Below are 24771 nucleotides of genomic sequence, written 5' to 3' on the forward strand. Positions count from 1 at the left end.
GAACAACTGATTGATTGGTGAAATCTGATCTTAAATAACTTTGTTGCAAAAGTAACTTCATAAACATGTATTGTGCTAACGTAGCTAGAACTTGCTTTAAACCAGTTCTGCGACTCATCACACCATCCAGAGGCCATTGCACATTCTTGGCTTGAGTTAACGCCCCCGCCTGCGGAGGCCAGTGGCCTGGCCTCTAGTCCCAGGAAGGCAGGGGATTTGTCAACAACTGACCACTTTGCAGGACTTCAGCACTTGGGAGGAGGTGGAAGCAGGCTGTAGAACAAACAACAGCTTTGACACTCTCTCTTTTGACATGCAGATGCCAAATTGTGCTGCCCCTATTCATTCACAGAGCCCACTTATATTACAATAATTTTTTTCTCAAATTCAAGCAAAACCAGTTAGGACTTTGGAAGAAGGCATGTAACCGAGGAGTAAATATGGAGAGAGCCAGAAACACTTCTGGTGGAGGAGAGTTCAGCCATCAAAGATTGAGGACTGAGTGGGTTATTTGTTTTTTTTAAAGTAAAGTGAATAGGAAGTGCTGCAAAACGGGGTCAAATGTAGTGTGAGAAAGTAGACAGGCATGGGGAAGGGTAATTCTCCACTTACTAGCTAGTGCACATGACTAATGGCACCTCACCACCACCTCCTCAGAACATTACTAGACCTACGAAGAAACTGTCTTGAGAAAAACCTCCTGCTAGACTAAAAAAAACTCCTGACATCTACCTGGCACCCATGAACTGGAACGCCTCTCCAGGAGTCCCTTGGGTGAACTACTGTTTGCTTGCTCCAATGACACACAAAGCAGAAAGACTACAATGCCCAACTGATCACAGACGAATACTGCAGGACATCCGGCTTGAGACAGATCTGCTACCTGAGTGCTGCCATGGTGACCATAAAGGATTTTTTGAGCAGTTGTGGAGGATTGTGATAAAATGCTGAGGCTTGCCCAGCAAGGTCTCATCTAAGATTGACAATAAAACCAGGTTCGTACCACTTAAGGCTTTGTGCTGCATTGTATGCAGACTCTTGTTTACCTCACTGAAAAGAAATCTAGCCTTGTGGAGCCCTACAGTTACACCTTCAAGCCAGTCAAAAAAGTGACTTATTCCAAAGGTTAAACCTGGGACTTGACAAGGCACAAACCTATCCCAGCACATAAGCAACTTTGGCAGTTATGACACCGTGCTTTGTCATTTTGGGAATATTTGGCAACATAACGAATGCCTTCGACGGCAGCTTGATGACTAGATACTACACTTTGAAGAATGTTCACCAACTTGAGTCTCCGACCTTGTCATACTGGATGGCTCTGACTCCCAGAAAAAAAGATTAAGGCAGAAGGCAAAAACTGTGATCAAGACAACTTACTTTGTGTATCAGACCTCCACTCTATCACCCTAAAATCATGCCTAGGTCCCGTAAAACAATGAACTAATACTTATAACTATGGATTTACTTTTTGTAGCCAATGTTTTTCTTAAAATGTTAAAAAATTAATATCTGCTTGTTTGTCCCTCTATACTATTTTAATCATTTTGGTGACTTTGTGTTCATTATTTTTTTCTCTGTTTTTCTAAGTTGGTTTGGGAATTGTATTGTGTTTTCTTGACTTTAAAATTGTTGGTACTGCTTGTTGTGACTTTAATTGTTGCTGTGCATTCTCTCCTTGGTTACTAGTTCTCTGCTGCTCAGCCATTATGTTTTTGAGGTCACAGAATGTTGAAAAGTGCCTGACTGGTGTGGATGTTCAGTTGGTGAGAGTGGGCTGAGCAGTAAGATTGCTGCTCCTGGTGGGGCATTACCTGTAACCTGTAATTAAGATGAATAAGCCTAAATCTTATAATCTACAAAGGATCCATCTTCCGTTAAAACACTGCTTAACACACAATTTCTCTGGTGCTTATGACATTACTACCAGAGTTGAGCAGAGATGCTGTAAGAGTTGTGTTTTAACCTACCTATATTGCAGTTATTAAGTTGGTGGGGGGGGGGAGGGTTCTATTCTTCCCATATTATTAGCCCAAAATCCGGCATTAGTGGCTATACTTATGCGTTACATGAAATGTTAATCTCATGTTGTGAATAAATCAACATGCAGGTTTGAATTGTGTTACACAAATTGTTCTAAGTGGAAGCTCTAGACTAACAAAGTGGCGACCAACTTTAAGTTGAGTGGGCAAGACCAGTCAATGTATGTACTTTAAGACGGACATTACATTAACGGTATCAATCACAATCAATGTCCTGTACCATGAACAGTCCAAAGTAGATACTTGAGAAGAAGAGGATGAATATTCTTTCTTCACTTAATAATAAGGATCTGCGTGTGCTGTCTGCACTCCAGGTGCAATTCTCTGTCCATTTGCGGCATCACTACATGGTTGGTGGCCTTGTGAAGGACACTTCCAGCGCAGAAATATTCCTATAGGTGCAGCTTTGGAAAGCAAGGAACAGGTGCAAGCCCTGCTTTCTGGTGAAAATACAATGTGGCAAAGTGGTTGGAAAGCCGTTAAGAACAGTATACTTTCTGCAGAGTGCATGCGAAAGCCACTGTCCAGCACAGTGTTGGCAAATAAGAAGCGCAGGCCCATCTGTTCTACCCATGTTTGTGCCAGTATCAGCATCATTTGCTGCTTACTCCAACTCAGACTTTGCCTTTAAATTATATGCGGTCTCACTATCCATCTAAAAACCATTGCACGTCTCTCTGTACAACCTTTTAACAAGACACACAACCTCTAGCAATATTATAATAAATTACACGATCATAAAGCACCATCTTCAAGGTCGCCTTTTTCAACAACAATAATATTCTTTGATGTCTGTAAGCATTCTAATTAACAAGTGCTGTATCGATTGATGAGAGACCAGTCAGCCGTACTGGATTGTAACTGCTTAACTTACTGTGCTATCCTGTTACCTGTAAAAGTATAGCCACAGCCCTTCCCTTTCAGTGTTTGTTTTATAGCTTGTTAGGTCTCACCTACTGTTGACCAAAACCCGTTGTGTGGAATATCCATACTTAACGTGGGTTTCAGATCTGCCCATTGCAAATTGTTGGCAGCTTCCTTGTTGGTATCATTTGCTTGCTTCTTGTTAAAAAGTTTTCTTTCTTTTATGTTTCCCTCCCCGGAGATAGCTTCTTTATCATCCTTATGATTGGATGATTTGTATCCTTCCAAGGGTCATGACAGGGAACTACCTTTTTCTTTCAGCACTCTTGGGAGTGCATGTTTGTTTCCCCGCCCAGTGTGCTGTATCCCAACTCTTCTCCATGATCTCCATGTTGCTGGTTGCCTGACACCTTTCCCACCGGATTATTACTGTCTTTTTAAAAAATAAAAAAATAATTCAGTACCCACTTCCCCAACTCCTCCATTGTTTCTTTTTCTTTCAGCTTTACATGGGAGTGCATATGTTTTTGTTTTCTTGCTCTGTGTGCTGATTCCCCCTTACATCTTCTCCCATACGCTACCTGTGTTGCTCTTCCCCTTCATCTTTTCCTCCTCCCTCAGGCGTGTTACTTTTTTAATTCACTTTCCTTAACTTTCCCCACACCAAATACCTTTGTTGCTCCCCCTCTTTGATATTGCATTGTTGCTCCCTGCCGCTTGCAGCATTCTGGGGCACATCCCCCACCCCCTTTCTCACCTATCCATGCCCTGACTCCTTCCTTAACTCCTACATTGCTTTTACTTTTTATTTCTTTTTGGAGGCCCAGATAGCTTCAATTAGCTACTTACTAGGCTTCTCATTTCTTTATAATATGCTTTTGCACACTTTATATTCGTTTTTTAAATTTACCAATCCAAGATGGACATCCGTCAACTTGGATCTTTTAATGGAAAAACGTCTGCCACTGCATCATAAGCATATGCATGTCCATGCTTGGTGATTGATATTCGGCAATGTCATCATTCAGTGGCAGCCATTGTGGCTTTTTCTTTTGCCAGCGCTATTCCACGTTGTCAACAAACATTGTCTTCTCTCTTTGGTGATGCTATTCCACATCAGTAAAAAAGACATTGGGAAGCCTGAAAGGTAATCTAACACCTTTGAAAGGTGAGATGTATTGGCTTTGCCAGTGCTTGTTTTTGCTGTTTGTGTATACTTGTCACCAGTGCTCGACGTAGGCGGGTCTATTTAGAAGTGTGTTCCCACTCTTTTTTATTTTTTTATTTTACAAACAGTTGACTACTTTTTATTACAAAACAGCAGTTCCTGAATGGTTGTTTCTGAACTTGACTTGCCTCTGGCTGGTGGGAAGGAGTCCCCTCTTCTGTAAGCCACGGGCGAGGCATACTGGAAAGGAAAAGAAAAGCCTTCAGGTCATGTTGCCTTCAACCTTAAATAAATGCATATGTAGACAGTTGGTTAATCAGCAAGTCTAAATGAACCAATGTACAGCTTTAATTGATGGTGTTATTTGAGGCTTCATGGTGATAAATATGTATTGCTTTTGAACGGTAATGTAACTGTGTTTGTTACATTAGAGTTCTGGAGTGCATCCTTCTAAGAGAAACTTATATAAAAGGCTTGCATTAGCTACAGTCTGGTTGTTTATAACTAAAATATATGTATACATTTAAAAGTAACTTGTTTTATCTTAAACAATAAACCTTTTAGTACATTTTAAAATATTGAATGCATATTTACAGTGCTTTCAGTCGTAGACATGGATCGCATAGCACTATAAACACACGTCACTGTCAGTTCTGAGACTGGTTATACACAGGACTCTCAGTGATAGTCTTAACCAATCGAGCTGTCATAACTAAAAGAGTGCATTTCCCTCTGATTACGTCAACGTTCATGCAGTTTTATTGTAAAGTGTGTGCTTTGTGTTTTATATGTATTTACCTGGAAAAGGCCAACAAAATGGTTGCAGAGTGTTTTCTTGATTTTTGCCACACCTTTGACCACACTCGTTGACTCTGCTCCCATTATACTGAAGAGCACAGTTCCGGTGCTTTTATGCACTTAATTCGCCGCTTGGAGCAGTTGCATACCTGTTTGAGCCGCGTTGTAATTGTATATATGATCTGCTGTTCATTGTACCTAGTTTCTCTGCGCGCTCCCACAACAAGCCCCTAGAGTCTCGCCTCTCTTTCTCTCTCTCCCCCTTCTACTCTCTGCACTTTGTCTTAAAGCACTCGACCTGCCAAGGCGCCCTGCACAGTTCGCATTGCACTGAAATACAGGTGTCAAGAGGCTCTGGGAGTGGAAATGGACGTGCATTAGCGGAGTACTCCACCTTCTGTTTCAAGTGTAGTAGGGCAACCGTGCCGTCCCGCCGGCAGTCGGTGCCACAAACAGCAAAGCTTCACGAACTGGCTGCCCTTTCCAAGCGCCCTTCCTAGGGGCCCGCAGCACACATTCAGACACGGAGACGAAGGCGTGTTGTCCGAATCAGAATCATAAACCTGCCTCATGGCGCAGCGCCAACGGCCATTCCTGCCTCCTGCTGCCGGGGCTGAAGTCGGACGTCGTGGTCGTGGACACCACTGAGATCTGACCAGAGGCCGGGACGCTCCATTTCCAAGCGGAGGACCTTTCCCACCTACCTATTTACATGGTAGTGTTAACCTGTGGTATTCGTCGGTCTTGCGTACATGCTGTATTTCAGTCATGTTTGCCTGTTCAGTGCGCTCTGTTTTTGAGTTTTCAGCCACGGTATCGTGCATCGCTACAGACTACAAAGGTCAATGTATAGAGAAATTCCGATGTTGGCAGGTATGCTGGCATCAGTCCCTATGTCTACAGCAGACTGGGCGTTCTCTCTTCGGCTGGGCCTTTCCTTACCCTGAACACGTGCTAGTGGACAGTGTCCGAGCAGGACATCCATAGACCTGGAGGACTTCAGATATTGAAATGTTCGGAAGGTCGCAGGCAGAGCGGCCATTAGGCAGCGAATCAACGTGCACAGCTGCAATGCTACACATGTTGCAGGTCCCGGATGAGGACTAAAGCGGACCTGACATACACCATTCCGAGCACTATTGGCGTCTTGAATCAGAAAACCAAATTTTTCAAAACTGTTTTGACATTTTAGTGGGACATACCCCATTTCTTCTATTTTCTGTGCTTTCAGCCTCCTTCCAGTTAGTGACAGAAATGGGTGTAAAAGCAGTGGTGGATCCCGGACAGCTAAACGTTTCTGAAAAGTAGACAACATTCTGAATTCAGCAAGGGGTCATTTGTGTAGATCCTTCAAGATTTTCTTATAGAAAGTAACAGTTGCAATAAAATATTGAAATTGAGTTGAAAAAACAGCCCTTTCTGACTGTTTTCTTCTGTAGCTTTTTCCAGCTATGATACGTTTTTGAAAGCAATATACCGTTATGTTTTCTGGACCCTCCTGGCTGCGGGGATATATAGGTCTTGTAGGTTCATCAAGAACCCAAGCTACTCGGAGCCAATAAATGACCTGCACCTTGCAATGGGTTTTCATAGTATACAGGGTATGCAACAATTAATTTGGTAAAATATAGAGTGAAAAATAGGCATCAAGAAAACCTATGTATTTCCAAAATGGGCACAAGATAAGCAGTTTAGAAACAGTGGTTATTTGCACATCTCCGAATTTGGGGGTCCCCACACTAGCATGTGAGTTACAGGGTATTTCTCAAAATTACTTCTTTCTTACATACTGCCTTACATTTGGGAGGCAAAAATGTAGAAAAAGACAATTGACAATAACACTTGTTCTTCCCCCAAGTCTCCCAATAAAAATGGTACCTCCCTTGTGTGGATAGGCCTAGTGCCAGTAATAGGAAACGCCCTAAAACACAACATGGATACATCACATTTTTCCATTGAAAAATGATGTTTTTTTGCTAGGTGTCTAGCTGTGGATTTTGGGCTCCAGCTCAGCCAGCACCCAGGGCAGTGATACTCAGAGTACGGAACGGGGGCTGCATGCGGCCCTTTTGACCTTTACACGCGGCCCCCAGAGCAGCAGTAGCACTAGGCTGCTGTTTACTCCATTTAACAGGGGACACTTTATTTAAACATGATAGAAGATGAGGAAAGGAAGTAAGGAATTTGTCCTGCACCGCTTTAACTGCAGGAACACTTTCATTCTTTAAGAAATCTTGCAGCAAATGTCTATAACTAAGTGTTCTTAAAAATCCAAAAAGTGTATTTCATTTACACACAGAGCCATTTAATCCAACAGTCCACGGAGAAGTATTTTTTTTAAAGGAAGGTTTCAAACATACATTCAGAAACTTTGATTCTTCCCCCACTCCCAACATTCATTCTTACCCCCACCTTGATAATAATGCCAATAGTGAACTAAGAGGCAAGTCAGTTGTTATCTGCACTCTTTGGCCTGATTTGCCATTATACATGAACAACTTTATAGTTTATTAAATCAAACACAGTAGAATGGTTTGCACAGCGCACATACCAGAGTCATGCATTGTGAGGACCTCCTACATACAATAATGAAGAAAAAGAAGGGGACGTGAAATAAAACAATTGCCTAGGATCACACAGTTTTGTAAAGTTGGGAAGCTTGGATTAATGCCAGGTTTTCTGGTTTCACTCGGTCGGACCACAGACCAAACTTTGTGGCCCCTGAGAAAATGTTTGGGAGTACCCATGACCTAGGGAAACCTGCCAAACCTATACATTTATGAAAAGTGGATCCAGAATGAGATGACTTGTGGGGCTCTCACTGAGATTTGACATCCAGAATCCCTTGAAACCTCAAAATTGGGCTTAAAAAAAACATGTTTTCCTATCATTTCGGTGCTGCAAAGTTGTGGAATCGGAGGGGAGCCATAAACTTCCTTCCACCCAGCATTTCCCAACGTCTCCCGATAAAAATGGTACCTCACTTGTGTGGGTAGGCTAGTACCTGCATCAGGAAATGCCCCAAAACACAACGTAGACACCACATTTTTCTAATGAAAACTGACCGGTTTTTTGCAAAGTGCCTAGCTGTGGAGTTTGGCCTTTAGCTCAGCCGGCACCTAGGGAGACCTACCAATCTTATGCATTTATGGAAAATAGACACCTAGGGGAATCCAGGATGGGGTGACTTGTGGGGCTCCCACCAGGTTTTGTCACACAGAATCCTTTGCAAACCTCAAAATTTGGCTAAAAAACACATTTACTGCACATTTCGGCGATGGAAAGTTCTGGAATCTGAGGGAAGCCTCAAACTTCCTTCCACCGAGCATTTCCTCAGGTCTACCGATAAAAATGGTACCACTCTTATGTGGCGAGGCCTAGTGCCTGTGACAGGAATGCATCACACAACGGTCAATGTTAATCCTTACGTGAGGGCAGCTGTTGACACTGGGGTGATCCATTCCTGACGCAGGGTGTGTGTGTGTGTTGCGTGCAACAGTAAAGTTGAATCACCTTACCTTCTTCCCTCAATCAGCACGTTCTCTCAAGTCACTAAAAAAAACAAAAAGACACACCATTACTTCACCTTGTCACATACCCATTGTCACAGTCTTTAGCGCCTGTGGTGCCCAGTTTGACAATCATTATTGGTGCTCCTACTCCTGAGAACACCTCCTCAGATTCCCACATTACCTCCCAGCAAAAGTGCCTTTTATCTTGCCATAGTCCCCCTTGCACATACATTTAATTTGTATTATAGCGCAGGTAATAGCTGGCTTTACTGATCCACTCAGCTATTCACATAAAATACAGATTTGATCTTTGTAGCAGGCATTTAAACCTTCTGCGCTACGTTATGGCATCAAAATTGCTACTAGGCAAAAGTCCGATCCTTTTCTTGCAGAAGCATAATCACAAGAGTTAGCTTGACTTTTTATTGCTGCCTAAAAGCTACGGGTGAAACGCATCGGTTGGAGTATGCGCATTGCTTTGATGCTTTGAAGACGAACGCTGCAAGATAACTGCTGGGAGATATATATATATATAATAGCCTTTTGGTTCGTCATAATTAACGTGCATGCCATTTGCATGCAGAAGGCACCCATCCTCAAGTGTTAAGCAATAAGAATGGCGATTGTGAAGAATTTAAATGTATTGCTATAACTGCCATAGCCTGGAAAACTCCTAAATGCTTGCTGTTTATTCAGGACATGACAACATGTTTTTGCGCCATTATTAAACTTTTGCTTTCAGGTATGGAGAGAAAATGTGGGCAAAGAGATGGCTGGATGTAATGGCTCAGCTTATGTAACTTACCAAGAGACACTCGCATGCTTTATAATTTATAATCAATATAATCAACATGAAGGATCAAAAGTTAAAAGCGTGCAAGTGACATGAGAACCACAAGGTGCCCAGAACCACTCTGGTGTTTAAACCTACTCAAGAGAAACTGTGACTGGGACTTTTAAATATTGGATAACACATGCTATTATGGCAGCACTTTTAACTATGTGATTTTTGGAGACATTTTAGTCCCTTTTTACTTACGTGTACACTTATAAGAACAGTAAAGGAAAGCTATTTAAAGCACTTGTGAGTGAGTGTTCCTTTTTTACCGGCATTTGAGAAAAGCAAGCAGCCGTAACGAGTCATGCTGGGTGAAATAACTGTGGCTGGGAATCCTTGGAGTGCTCCTTTTCGTTATTTATATATATATATATATCACTTTTATATATGGGTGTGGTTTCCTGGGGGCCGATTGCAGCCCCCAGTGAAATCACACATGCATTGACAAATGTGATCTATCTATATATATATATATATATATATATATATATATACACATATACTTTGTCTAGCCGCAGGTTTCTTACTGACCCTTCCATCCTTCCCTGTCTACGAACTGTACATTTCATCTCTGAGATCCTTCAGGATTCTACCTCAGTGTGGCTCTGTGCTTGTAATGTGGAAAAATTGTCACAAACTGATGCACCTGTATAGGTACCACGCATGTCACTTCTGGCACCAGAAATGGCAAGCAGAGTCGAAGGACACCACCTGCTGACGTGTAAGGAGACTGCTCAAAATGTTCTGTGTCTAGTCTGATGCCTGAGGAATATTTTCAGGAAAGGAATCTGCGGCTGGATAGTCTCTACCGTATAAGGGGTTACTGACGGTAAATAACTTATTCTTCATCATGGTGGTTTTACAGCTATACTGAAAATGTGTGTGTGGTTAATAGGATTATCGGACATGCAGACTAATTTCCAGTCTGCAACATGTTATATAAATTAGTACCTGGCATTACACCTCCATACCTCTGAAGAGCGGACTGAAGAGCGGACTGATTACAGTGTTCCATTAAAATGTAGAGAGCAGATTGAAGTCTCTTCACAATTACCGAGGGTAAATGGGGGCACATTCGCCTCTCAAGCCAGAACAGTCTGCTACACTTCCCAAGGAAATGGAAAACGTGTCTGTACCATGTACACCTATACACAACAGCTGATGGTCATACCTTATGACACAAAAGGCCTGTTTCTCTTCTATTTTGACGCTCTTGAATGCTCACTAGTCCCTTCTCAATGTAGATGTACGCTCACACAGTCTGCCAATTTGTGACTAGTAAGCCATATATGTAGAAGGAAGCATTGATTCTTTTGCGGGGAAGTGCAAACATGCATTGCAACAATAACTTTTGAAAAGCCATTGTTTTGCAGACCTCAAAATATAAACATGTAAAATCTTAAGTGTACTCAACCGTGATATCCCCATTCTAAAATCATGCTAATCGCAACCGTGTCTATCAAGTTTTCACCAGACATGGGAGGACTCGAGGCTCCATAGCAAAGCCGTCCTGAAATTGACGGGAAGTGAGGTTGTCTTAATTATCGGAACTAAATGCAGGTAAAACTTTTGTACGAGTTTATGTAAGATTAAGATTTGTTACTATTTATTTTGGAGGCTTTGATTTTCCAAACAGTGAATTTTTTTTTACGTTTTCACATGGAGCGGTTTGAATCACGCTGTGGTTGCAATACGAATACTGCTGGTTGAAGGTTTTTACCCTTTTGAAAAAGGATGTTCCCACTATGGCATGTCTACAAGAAGTGGGGCCACGAGGTTGAACCTGGAACAGATTTATGCTTCTCTCCTGGAAACCATTTATGCTCTGTTGTGGGCAAATTTGACAAATCATTTTATGCTCACTGAAAGATAACCATGTGTGAGAATAAACTGATACTGAATATGCACAGCATATACTGATACAGAATGTGCCCGTTCCACTACGTGGACAGTTTCAGCTGACTTAGAGCAGACCAATACTCAAACTCACCAATTACTATTGCTTTCAGAAAGTTAAAAAAAACAAAAAACCGTGCAATTCACTGTCCGCTAGTCTCGGTGTAACCAGCACGCCCATCTTGTGGATGTGTATCTCATCAATGTCTGAAAGCAGAACACAAGATCTATGTTGCATAAGACAATCATGTTTGAGGACCGACAATGATGTAACCAGGAGGATCCTGAGTCTTGCCCACACGGTGAGGGAGCCATGCTCCTCCTGGCTTTGGACACTGGCTAGTTTTACAACGATTTATTTACTTATAGTGTCTTCAAGTGTTGGGATCCATAGAACATTTTTAACCCTATCTTTCAAAATGTTCCTGTGCCCTGGGACACCTTTTCCTTCAACCTTTACCAGCTGTAGGCACCTCTGCTGGCTTTTACCAAGAGTTACATTAGGCTGTGTGATTTGTGGGACTTTTTGGGTTCTTTAATTGGGTGCTCGAATTGGTAGCCTAGCCCACAAATGGTATCTTCAGAGTGGCTTACTCAAAGATTACTCAGATCTGCCTACTGATCCATCTCCATGAAGCCCCCCTTCCAGTCATCTCCGACCCAGGCTTCATTTGGAAAAACCGAAATATTAGACTATTGTATGGCTCTCATCTCAACCCTTTCAATGGGTCCTGTTCCTATCTGTCCCTGCACAACACCTTTGTCTTCTTTCCACTCTGTTCCTGTCCCTGCGACCTCCCTTCTAGGACAAATCCTCTACTTTAGTGCCGCTCCTGCTCTGTGGTAGACAATTACTTTTGTGCACATTAAATATTAACCACATATCGTTCACGAAAAGCAAACAAGCAGGCAAAAAGTGCTTGAAATAATGGGTGGATGGAGGGGAAGTAAGCTTGAGACACTTTATAGTGTGTGGCAGGAACAAGGCCTCGATAACAGGAGCTGAGCCCTTTTCATTAGCATTTGCTAGAGCCCACATTGTTCTGATGTGGCATAGCTCTGCTTGTTATTAGGTCGCCTTAAACATAACTTGCTCTGGTGTTTGGTGCCGTTCATTTCCAGCTTAAATTTATTTCTGTGATTCTCCTTCGAAAGCTTGGTATATGGCGTGCAAGAACTTTGCAAGCACTGGATCGTTTTGACTAGGCTCTCACTCAGCCAACTGTCCTCTATCAGTTCATCACTCGATATCTCTGCCTTTGGGAGATTGTGGGGGGATTATTTTCCTCTAAACTGTCTGCCAGTCTTGAAGTCGGTGCCAGCTGCACAACTTTCCTCTGGTCCTGTGCCAGTGTGACTGGCTGCTTGTCAGGAGGGTGAATAACATTGTCTAATTATGAAGGAGTCTACGTGAAAGCCAGCACTCTGTCTTCAATCAGAAATGTCCTCGTCTGACCTCTTCCATTCTCTTGTATACAACTACTGTACCTTGGAGATGTGATGCCACCTCATTTGTTAGAAATTATGACTGGTTCTCAGAAGGTGTGGATATAACTGCCTTGAAACATTCTATCGATTTACTCCTGGTTAAAGTGGTGTACACTGTTGGCATTTTTCTGTTTATCAGGCTCTTGCTTGGCTGTCATTGAGGTGTAGGCTGTGGAGATTTGGGTCAGTGTTTTGAGATAGTGACTTGTGGTCCTCAGCATGTAGCTCAGTATATTGCAAACGTACCCACTCAACTCTGTCGTGATGCAGCAAATCTCTATTTTGCGGTTCTTAATTTCCCTTCTTGCTTGTGAGTCTGACAACAGAGTTCCTCATCTTCCAGCCCTTTTATGTGAATTGCTTTACCTCTCGGAGTGAATGGTATTTATTTTAAAGAACCTTCCCCGAGTCATCAAATCTTGTGCATCACTTCATTTGAATTTCTGCCCACAAAGTTGTATTAGCTTAAAGCAGTTTCCTATGTGCTAACTGGTCTTACCTTTGCAAGGTTCCACATGACTCTTGTTGTGTTAAACCTTAAATGCAGTGGGTTCTGAAGTTTGTAGTAGCATTTCTCACCTCAGTCTGTGTTTAGGCGTCGTTTTAGGAAAATTTCAGAACAGACTTCCTTTCTAGAGTACCCCCTCTTGTACACTTATCACAAATTTTAGCTCCTTGGTAGCCTATGGTGAGCATGCTTTGTAAATACTCCTAAGTAATTTATACAGAGGTCTGCTGGATTGGGGTGCAACAAGGGAGAAGTGTTTGTATGTTATTTCCTGTTGAAGGTTTTAGGACGATTCTTCTTGGCTGACAAATCTGAGGAGACACAATCTCATAGCCCTGTTGTTCCCCTTTCTTCTGTTTTTCTCATTTTTTTATTCAAGAACCATGTAAGAAAATACTGATGTTTTTTAGCTCCTTCAATAGGCTGCCAGAGTTTATATGTCCTTTTTGCTCTCAGAGCATCCTTTCCATCTTTGAAATGTGCACTTCACTGTGTGTGCTAAGTCGCCTGTCAGTTTTAGCAAGGTTCTCCATAGATGTCAAGTAGCTCCATGTCACGCCCAACATTCTTGGCCAAGAGAACATTGCGTTTTGCAAATTGCAGTTTCACTTTCACTTTAAAAAAGCGGAGGCGTGCAAATTGCTGCTGGCTGAAAGGTCGGGATGGCTGAAGATGTCACATCTGACGTGGGCCGCTCTGCAGCTACGGAGAGTCAAGATTTCTTCTAGTTCCATGATATGCATGCCAGGATTATCATACATGGATAAAAGGCTTGAATTGACCTCAGATCATCTTCCAGTAATTCGTTTTTGCTCACGGTGGTTTCTAGTGGGCACTTATTTTTCTCATCTTGCTTTCCTAAACAACAGAGGAAAAACGCACGAAGCAGAAAGACAAAGCAAGAGAAAGACTGTACAAGCAATTTCATTGCAATGGGTCTCGCCTTTGCTCGTGTTGGAGCTATTAGCGATGTAAATTCCTATCTGGACTTTTCTTGCCCATAAATTGAAAGTGTAAAGTAAAACAGTTGACATGAGCAAGTCAATTCAAAGTGCCTCAGCCGCCATGAGCACAAAGGAGAGAGACAAAAAGAAAATGAAGTTTGCTCGCAGTTAGGTATATCAGCAAACCTGCATTTATCCATATAACCGGGTCGGTTCCCAAGGCGGGACAAACGTAAAGCATTTAAAGGCAAGCAAGCCCATGAACGAGTGAAAGGGATGGGCATGAGGTGGGTGCGGTTAAAAGCCCACATAGATACCTAAATGTCGGAAAAGCAGCGCTTGTGCGCTGCTATGCTCAACTTAAAAAAGGAACAAAGGGAAAAAGCAGGAGCAGCAATAGAGAGCGAAAGGGGCAAGGAGTATCTGAAAGTATATTAAAAAGGCAGAATGTAGATTTAAGATCACACAGCCTTGGTATTTAGTGCATGCCATTAATTGTACCCCAGACCCTTTTGAGCACAGCTTTGGACACTGGCGCTTACACTTGGAAATTTAGTACTGATCTGAGGCCAGCAATAATCTTATGCCGTTCTCCGAATTCGACATGGGTCATGATCTCGATGTGCCTTACAGTTTCAAGCTGCTGCACTTCACCTGGTGAAGATCAACACATCTGAAAAGCTTGTTTATCTTCCTGAATAGAAGGCACCTGGCAGCTTGTGTGTGCTGTTCTTTTTGGGGAGGGCCCCAAGACTAATGTGCATGTGGTTGGTTCCTGCATGAAATAGTTCAGACAGGCTACAAAACAATGGTGTTAAATGTGCCTAGAGGAATTACTCTTGTTTTAGATTGAATTCAGTATTTCCATGAGTCACTTTTGTGCTATCTACATATGAAATGCACTTCTGTGCGCTAGTGCATGGGTGTTAGTCTTGGATCCCAATACTCCGGATCCATGACAGATTTCCTAGCTAACTACTATGTGAAATCTTTCCTCTTGGATTCACTGAGTATGAATAAATCTGTTGTGAACAGCCTTTAAATGTGGCATGAATTTGGCCCTTCTGTACATAAACTACTGTTATCTACATTATTTAACGTACTCTTGATTATGCCAGTGTGCCTCTCTTGATTATGCCAGTGTGCCTAGGGATGAACAATCACTTGCCTGCTAGTTGTGGATCATATTTAACAGTTCCATATAAAGAGGTTTTTCTAAAAGCGTAATTGTAATGCTTGCACCAGCAGAGACTTGTCAGAGCTAAAGCTTACCCCAGTCTTTTTTTTTCCCACATTTGTTTCTCTCCACTGCTCCCTTGTCTGTCTATGCTTTTTATAGTTAACTGTCATGTTGCCTGTCCCATGATCTTGCCATTTTTCTCTTGGCATTTCTCTCTTGGCCTTTCTTTTGTGCTCTTGTTTTTGCTACTTTACTTCTGGTTCACGAGTCCCCCATGTTTCCGTGTATTTTCGCTTTTCTCTTTTTGCACGAATTGCTTCTGCTAACTAACACATCTTTCTATCTTTCATGATCTTTCCTATTCTGTTATGTTACATTGATTTGTGTAGTGCTCTAATCACCTGAGAGGGTATCTAGGTGCTTGGGAAATGTGTGTAGGTGTCTGGTCCCAATGTACTTATATGAAGAGCCAGCTTTCGAGCTTCTTGTGTAACTCCAGAAGAGGAGGCTCTGATGTGTTGAGGTAGGTCGTTCCATGTCTTGGGTGCAATGTAGGAGAATGAGCGACCTCTGGTTTTGCTTTTACGGATGCAAGGAGTGTGTGAGAGTGAGGCAGAACGTAGGTGTCTGTTGGGTTGGTGAAAGTGTATGCGACTGTTAAAGTGTTCTGATCCTGTGTTGTGTAGGGCGTTGTATGTGTGCGTGAGAAGTTTGAATTGGCTGCACTTGTGAGTGGGGAGCCAGTGAAGCTTCCTGAGGTGTGGTGTGACGTGGGTGCGGTGTGTCGAGTATGAGACTTGCAGTGGTGTTCTGGATAGTCTAGAATCTGTGTAGGAGTTGTTTGCTGATTCCAGCATAGACAGTGTTGCTGTGGTCCAGTCTGCTGGTTGACTAGTGCTTGCGTAATGGTCTGTCTGGTGTTCTGAGGCAACTATTTCAAGTTCTTTTGCAGCATGTGTTGGATGCGGAAGCAGGAGGTGCACACTGCGTTGACTTGAACCGCCATGTTGAGCTTGTCATCTCGGATTATCACAGAATTTCTTGTGTGGTCTGTGGGTGTGGGTGTTGATCTTAGCTCTGACAGCCATCAGGTGGAATCCCATTGGAAGATGATGTTGCCTAAGACCAGTACTACCCTCTTGTCACAGTTGAGCCTAAGGCAGTTGTTTGCATCCAATCTACTACTATGGTTATTCAGTTGGTGAAGTTGGTTCTGGTGGTGTTTGTCTCGGTCAGGAAGAGGATGAGTTGGGTGTCATCAGCGTAGGAGATGACGGTGATGTGTGATCTGATGATATTGGCAAGTGGTGTCATGCATATGTTGAAAAGGATGGGGCAGAAGGAGGATCCCTGTGGTACACTGCCTATCAGTTTTTTGGACTCTGATGTGAAGGGTGGCAGCCTGACCCTTTTGGCTCTTCCCATGAGGAAAGAACATTTCCATGGGAGAACAGATGCTTGTATATGCCAATCTTGTGGAGTCTTCTGACGAGGGTTTTGTGGGAGACGGTGTTTGCGCATCAGAATTTCATTTTTGCCCTCACTACCCTGCTCCCTTTCAGTTTGACCATGCCCTTTGCTTAATCACTACACCTCTCTTCTCTTTCATGCTCCCTTTCTTCCCTGAAGGCAGTTAACTTGGCATTGGTAGACAGTACATGACTGTAATCAACAGAAGTCCTTACCAAGCTGCCCTTGTGTCATTTTCATTCTTCTCTCTACCCATGCTGGAGCTCGATCTCATCGTTGTTGTGCTCCGTTTCGATTACCTCTTTGTCCTACATATCCCTAGTTCTTTCACTCTTGCTTTCTTGTTATATGCCCATTTACATCTGCCTTAATTTGCCTCTACTTCTCCCAGGTCTTGTGTTGTCACCTTTTTTAACCCTCCCATCAAGATTCTACTTTTATTCCTCTAGCCTGTCTTTTTGACACCCTACATTTCTGTGGTTAGTCTCCGCAGCGCAATGTCACTTTTTTTACCCATTTTCATTCCTCTTCCCTTTTTCTCCTTTGGTTGTGTCCCTTTGGTCTTCATTTTGCTCCCCACCTCCATTGTAGCCATGTCTCCACTATTGCTAAATCTCCCGTTTAGCCTATACTTACCTCATTTGCTCTCTCCTTCTTACATCCATCTCCTCCTCCTCCCCACCTCTTATTTTCCATCCTAACCTATGCCTCCTCCTCCTTCCACGTTCTGTCCTTTGAGCTCTCTTCGCATTTCCACTGTTACCTTCTCGAGTTCCCTCCCTCAGCCCTTCGCCATATCTCCCGATTGTCGCGGGTTTTCTCCTCCTGGGCTGTCCCCGACACCTGCTGGTCCCTTACTCTGCCTTGTGCTCTCCTCCATCCCCGTTTCTCACTCTTTCCTCTCTGTTCTGTGCTCCAGTTTCTAGCGTCCTCTATAAATTAAACATTTCTCTGTGCTGGGGCTGGGCTGCGAGTTGTTTTCATTTCTGCCCTGAATCCTAATGAAGACTCTGGGGATGGGGGCTTCGGTGCCTGACGCTTCGCTTCTGCTGGAGCTGCGCGCTCTTCTGACGTACGGTGTTTATCCACTTGGGCAGCGCGAGGAGGGTCCAATCTGCCGCGCTTAGCACCACCTGTGATCTACGAGGGCCTTAATGGGAACTTGCGGTGCGGGGGGCAAGTGGCACAGCTTGGGACGGCTGAATAGATTCTCCTCTCCAGCGTAGTGTCCTGTGAGCCGAGGCCTTCCTCCCAGAGAGCGAGACCTGCCGCGCGCCACCCTTTCCTGTCCCCTGATCACTCGTACTGGATGCATTTCCCTCCACCTTAATGTTTATGCATGTTAGACCGCCGGCAATAAACTGCGGTAGCTTGTGGGATTGAAATAATTTGGACAAAAACCCTGTAAAAAGATCATATGGCCTCCGTGTGCCTTCTGCGAATCCTTCGGAGGTGTGTATAATGAGCAGGCCACAATTTTGGATCTCTCCCGCCGGTGCTGCGCAGTCTCATCAAGTCAGCTGAAGTGAGACCACTTAGCTGGGCAATAAGAGCTGTTATTTAAGGGTCAAGAAACAGTTACATTGTTGCCGCCATAGAAGTGTTAATGATGCCGATAGTAGTATGGTGTAGATGTCGAATAAATCTGTGTATTGCTACTTTCCAGTAGAAGGTCGGCTCCTGCAAGAGTCTGCTGTACAATTCACAAAGGCTCTTTTCTATCCGGTTCGTATCTCAGCATCCTCTGCTTCTTTAGCCTCGGCCTGCAATAAGCACAGCGGCACCAGGGCACTTCTGTGCTCAGTGAGGCACCACTTCTCTACTCTTATTGCGAATCGGCCCCCGTGCACTCTGCTAATGCACCACGATGCAATCATGCTTCAACTCTTACTGTTCTCGTAACAAGCGATCACTGCTCTACCTATACGGCTCAAACCTAACATGCAATAGCATTAAATTCCAGGGATCTACAAAATATTATTCTTGTTCTGCCATATCCCCTACTTTGTTCCCTTGATTCCCCAAATGGCTTTGACACGACTTCTCATATCTAGCCTTTCATACCACCCTTTCCCCACCCTAGTCAGTATCTCAATATTGAAGAGAGCAGTTGTCCTAAATGTGTTTTTAGATGCATTTATTCTGATAGAGACTTCCAGCTGAAGACTCCTCTCCTTTAACTATTCCCCAGGTGTCAGGATGAATCCAGAAACTTTTCAGGAGTACCTCTGTGCGCTGGTAGATGGAGCTGTGTGATTCCGCACTACGCCATTCCGCTCTGGAAATGACACGCAAAGCCTGTAAAGGTGCTGCTTCGATACACTGTCAGTTCCTTTCTTTTCACGCATACAGCTGTGGATCTACATCGACTGCTCGTCTCTGAGACCTATTTACCACAAAAAAAATCCAAATCTAGTGTGCAAAGGAAATGACACCTACTAGGACGACAAGCTTGGCTGCAGTCCAATGTTTCTTCTTTTTTTAAAAACATTTTTTTTTTTTAGGTGATGTCCAGTCATCAGTCATAGACATTAGGTTTGACTGGAGTCTCCAGTTTGGGAGCAAAGAAGTCTCTGCTTTCAAGCATTTCAAAGAGAGCAGAGACACGGTATGCTCCCTAGGCTTTTTTGCCCCTAACCTCGCCAGCAGTATCAGTCCTACTGTTCCTTTTGTGGCTTGGGTAGAGCTAGCCCTCACTGCCAGCCTATCCAAATCCAAATCCAAACCCAGCATGGTACCCTGCAATTTTGCAGTCGTGGCACCCACCACCCCTGAGATCAGTGGGCCACTGAGTTCACTTAACCCCTCTTCCTGTGCAGCCCTATCTGCCAAAACCCATTAGCATGCTCTTCGTGGTACACTGTCACCTGGTAGGAGGCAGGATCCGATGATTCTTGCCTGGTTGGCAGGCCATTAAATCCGACCGGTGGGCCTGCAAATTATTCGGAAGGGCTGTGCCCTACCATTCATTTCTGTACCTCCGCACTTCCTGATATTCTCTCCGACGACTGACTGAGGACGTTCTTTCTGTTTTACAGAAGGAATTACAAGCCCTTTTGACCAAAAGGGCTATTGAGAGGCTGTCCAAAACAGAAGTAGGATGTGGTTGCTTTTCCCGCTACTTATTGGTGCCCAGAGGGATGTAAGTGTTTGGCCTATTTTAGAGCAGCATCCTCACTGCCTTCCTCTGGAGGGAAATATTCAAAATGCTCAGACTGGCCCAGTTCTGCCCTCGACCCTGGAGACTGGATGGTGACATTGGACCTTCAAGACTCCTATTTCCATATAAATCGTCCTGTAAGCTCATCAACACTACCTGCAGTTTATGGTGGCTCAGAAGTATTTTCAGTTTGCTGTGCTCCCTTTTGGTCTCACCAGTGCCCCTCTGGTGTTCACAAAAGTGATGATGGTGGTGACAGTGCTTCTTCGAAGGTCAGGGTATTAGTTTTCCCCTACCTTGACTTTTTGCTGTTGAAGGTGGGCTCGCTCCTGGAAGTACCTAACCACCTCCATACGACGAGGAACCTTCAGTCATCTTTGCAGTTCACTATCAATGTGCCAAAGTTACATCTGACACCTTCTCAGATGCTTCCCTTCATCCAAGCCATTCGGGACACAGTTCTGCTTTGTGGCTTTTTTCCCTGGAAAGAATCAAGGGCATTTAGGCTGTGATACCAATCTTTCATCTTTGGTCCTGGATTTCAGTGAGGTCGACTTTGAGGCTGCTTGGACGGATGGCCTCCCGCACCCAGCTGGCTGAGCTTGCCAAGTGGCATTTGCGGGCTCTGATTGCAAAAGATCTGCAGTGATGATTACTGGACTGCGATTGGGTCAGCGGAAGGCCCCCACTCACTTCCTGACCCAGATGTAGTGGTCATCTGGGAGAGGTGGAGATCAAAGGCCTCTTTTGTATGCAACAGAGTCCTGGCTCTATATCCGCTTTCTAGTGCTTAGGGCCATCAGCTTGTTGTTGAAAGAATTCCTACCATCCATCAACTGGAGGCTGACTTAGATGATCACAGACAACACTGCCATGTGGTACTATAACAAAAAGGGTGGGGAGGGTTCTCTGACCCTGTGCCAGGAGACCTTGCGCCTCTAAAAATGACTGGATCACCAAGAAATCTTCCTGGCGGTGAACCATCTGCCAGGGTGTATGAGCTCAGCCACTGGTGCCTAGAAGATCACTAGTGGCAGTTACACCTGTAGCGAGGTCTCTTCCACAAATGGGTATAACCTCAGCTCTGGCTGTTCAATGCTGCAGAGAACGCTCAATTTCAGCCCTTCAGCTTGTTGGAGTTTCAAAGATGTCTCTTGGTTGGAGACTCATTCCTCCTCAAGTGAAATTCTGGACTACTGATTGCCTTTCCTCAAATACCACTCCTGGCCAGAGTTTTCAAGAAGATGAAAACCGACAGTGCCAAAGTCACCCTAAAAGCCCTGGGCTAGGCATGGAGACTATGATATCCGGAAGTTCTGGGCTTGAGCATTTGTCCTCTGATCAGGCTGCTGCCTCACTGATAGGATCTGCTGTTGCAGCAGCAGGGCAGGGATTGGCACCTGTCCCTTCACAATCTCCACCTTCATGCCAGAGGATTGAGTGGTGACAGTTGAACACCTTCAACCTTCCTCCGGAGGCGGTTGATGTCTTCTTGGTAGCTAGAGAATCCATGACAAAAGTGGTATACACCTGTTGTAGGGACAAATTTGTGACTTGGTGCGGTGCTCTGCAGTTAGACCTCCTGCAGGAGCAGTTATCTGACATTCTGTTGTTTCTGTCCTTAATCCAGCAAGGTCTTGCCCTGGGCTCAATTACGGGGTACCTTTCTGCTCTTTCGGCCTTTTTGCAATTGCCGGATCAGCCCTTTTTGTTTCCAGTTATGTGCTTTTTGAAAGATTTCCAGCATTTGATTCCTCCCTGTCCCTTTATTCATGCCACAGTGGGATCCTAACTTGGTCCTTATGTTTCTGATGTGCACACCAAAGCTGTTCCTTGAGGCTCCTTACTCTCTAGAGAGTGTTCCTCATTGCCATCACATTGGTGCAACGTGTGAGTGAGCTCCAATCTCTTTGTGTGTTAACGCCACATACTACTTTTTTCTCAGACAAACTGGTTCTGCAGACTTGGACATCCTTCTTGCCTAAAGTTGTGACACCATTACACATTGGACAAAGCATCACCTTGCTTGCATTCTGTGCTCCGCCTCACTCCCCTGAGAAGGAGTGACTCCATCGTTTGGACCTCCGAGCTTCGACATAGAGCGTATCAAAGAACAAGTGGACAATCAGCTCTTTGTGGGGTTCTCTGGAGTGAAGAAAAGCAAGATTGTGCCAAACAGAACTGTCTCCTCTTGGATAGTGCTCTGCATCAAGATCTGCTATGCACTGGCTAAAAAGCAGCCTCTGAAATTACTGCATGCTCATTCTACATGGAGCAAAGCAGCTATCACTGCACTAGCTCATGTATTCCCTGCCCTAGACATTTGCCGAGCAAGTGACAGTAGTGTTCATACTGTCTGGATAGTCAGCTTTGCAGAGAGGGGCTTTTTGCCAGCTTGGTCCTACAGGACTGTCTGGTTTTCATAGATCCACCAACCAGTCTCCATATAGGTACTGCATTGGAATCTCTTTAAATGATAAGGCATCTCCGGCTAAAAGTCTCTTTCAGATGAACAAGTTACTTACCTTAAGTAACACTCTTTCTGATAGACTATCTAGCTGCAGATTCCTTACGGTCCCTCCCTTCCCTCATTCTGTGGTTGGCCTCTGTCCTTTAATAAGATCCCAAGTCTGGGAATCTGCATATTGGTCACACCAGTTTGCTTTTGGGGCTCTGTGTCTGGAAGCGCAGACAATCTAGAAAGCAACTTACTTCAGCATGTGTGAGTGATGCATATATAGGCTCCAGACATCATTTCTGGAGTGGAATGTCATCATTGCGAAGCCGTACAGAGATACTGCCGAAAAGTTTTTAGTTCCAGTCTGATGCGTGGTTATTTTTCAAACGGTGTAGAATCTGCATAGAGTCTAAGAGAACACATATTACCAAAGGCAAGTAACTTGGTCATCTCACCTAAATTAGAGTTTAAATTTCCTGAAGGAAACTCTCAACAAAAGGCATCCCTTGGATGTTAAAATTCTGTCTAGATATTTGTTACTAATTGTCAAAAAGTATGTATTCATTTTTTTAAAATGTATTTTACAATTGTTGGTTATTTTTTTTTCTAAGCAAGTGTTTACAATATAAACACTCAAGCTATGATAGTTTTCTGGGCTTTGGGCTAAGTGGGGGACCCTTCTCTGTAGGGGAATGTTCTTTTTCTTCTGTGCATTTAAGTCTAGTTGATGGGGATATTTGTTGGAACTCTGTCACGGTTGTGAGCCACAGCTAATCTCTGTGCAGAAAGTATGTGCTTGGGACACCACTGGCATATGTATGGAAGCCCATTTATAATCTTGTATATATGTATAGAAGCACTGCACACACCTTATACATAGTAGCATTAAAGCTGAGAGTCACTGATTTACCCCAGAATGCATTGTGATATCTCAGAACTGAAAGTCTCCGTACTAAAGCTCTGTCTCTTTATTACCTTTGTAGATGAAGACGGTCAGTGTAGCACTGGTGCTGTGCCTGAATGTGGGTGTGGACCCCCCAGATGTGGTGAAGACTACACCCTGTGCCCGTCTAGAATGTTGGATAGGTAAGTCCAGGTTTTTAGGGTGCAAAGCCCTAAAAAGTACCTGCCCTAAGAATGGACAATGTGCTTTTCTTAAAAAATAGTATTTTTTCTTCGTAATTATTATGATCATGCTTTAAACATCATGTTGCCTGTAAGTGGTCGAGGATGGTCTGTTCTCTCAGCTTTGATTTAAATGGCATTGATTGCAACATTTTAATTGAATCCACTGTGCCTTGGAATATCAGTATGAACTTTGTGCAGTCTGGGGGTAGAGTAGAGACCCAGAAGTCTAGATTCTTAGTACAGAATCTCTGTTTGAAAGGACCCAGTGCCTTTCACCTAGATGTTTTTTAAATGGCACTTCCAAGTTTTATGAGGGTGGCCTATACTTGTGGACATTTATTATACGTACTGCCTCTTGTCCTCGTACTTGGTGTCATATTGGTCCTCTGGCACTGACACTCCTATGGAATGGACACAGTTTCCTATTATTCCATCCTGTATTTGTTTGTGGCCGTGGTCACCACCCTCACGACACAGCTCTGTAAAGATGCTCAGCACTACACAGATATTCGTGCTACCCTTAAATTTGGCAATGTTCTATGCCCCTTATCACGACTGTAACCTAGGATCTTCTATGCATGCTCAGACAACACTTTTTGAGCACAAGGGAGCGTATAAGCAGGGTAAGCCACAAATACAGACTGTGTTGTCCAGGAAATTACTTTTAATCATGTCTTTCTCTTATGTCATCTGAGAAGAGAATATTGGGAACAGTTTTTGCGATGCAAGAGCCTGTTTTTAGCATACCATGGAGGGGTGTTCTTTCAAGAATTTCTTTTAGGCTATTGTAATTTATACCATCAGACAAAAGGAGTCCATCTGTTATATGTGTGCTGACCCCCTGCAGGGTGGAGAAAAAGCACCAGGCTCATTTATATAAACCTCACCGGTCTACAACCTGCGAGTTACGCGGAGCACTGAATGGATGCTCTTGGTGTTAAGAATAGGCATAGCAGGGGTTTTGTTATATATGGTGAAAGGTTAAAAATACCTGCCTGGTAGGTGACCTATGCTTTAATTCGCCTTCCCCAGACAGTATGGTTGAAAAGTGGGGAGGAGAGTAGACGTGATGGGTTACAATGCCCTTTCCGTTCTATAGGTGTACATGTTTGAAGCCAATCCCCATGACTTTTCTTAAGGATCACGGATCTAACTCCCTCATTCCATTCCTGAAGCAGTAGTTTTGGCGCAAAGTGATTACACACGCTCTGCATGCTAATAAAAAAGTTACACCTACTTAGTGTTACTGCTGGACAACAAAAAGAAAGCAACGTTTTTGCTTCATAGGACCACCGGTGGCAAGGCGAGCCTGTAGTC

At 43.8% G+C, this 24771-nt stretch overlaps 1 protein-coding gene across 3 annotated transcripts in view; it reads left to right on the forward strand.

Moving 5' to 3' along the window:
• The window catches only part of RPTOR (regulatory associated protein of MTOR complex 1), a 1432785-nt gene that overhangs the window by 185904 nt on the left and 1222110 nt on the right, over nucleotides 1–24771 (forward strand). For all 3 annotated transcript variants that reach the window (XM_069199733.1, XM_069199735.1, XM_069199734.1), the window contains exon 2: nucleotides 23310–23412. In XM_069199733.1, the coding sequence (XP_069055834.1) occupies nucleotides 23310–23412 (103 nt within the window). The remainder of the gene's footprint in view (nucleotides 1–23309; nucleotides 23413–24771) is intronic.

This window comes from Pleurodeles waltl, chromosome 7, assembly GCF_031143425.1.
Source record: "Pleurodeles waltl isolate 20211129_DDA chromosome 7, aPleWal1.hap1.20221129, whole genome shotgun sequence".
Classification (NCBI taxonomy): Eukaryota; Metazoa; Chordata; class Amphibia; order Caudata; family Salamandridae; genus Pleurodeles; species Pleurodeles waltl.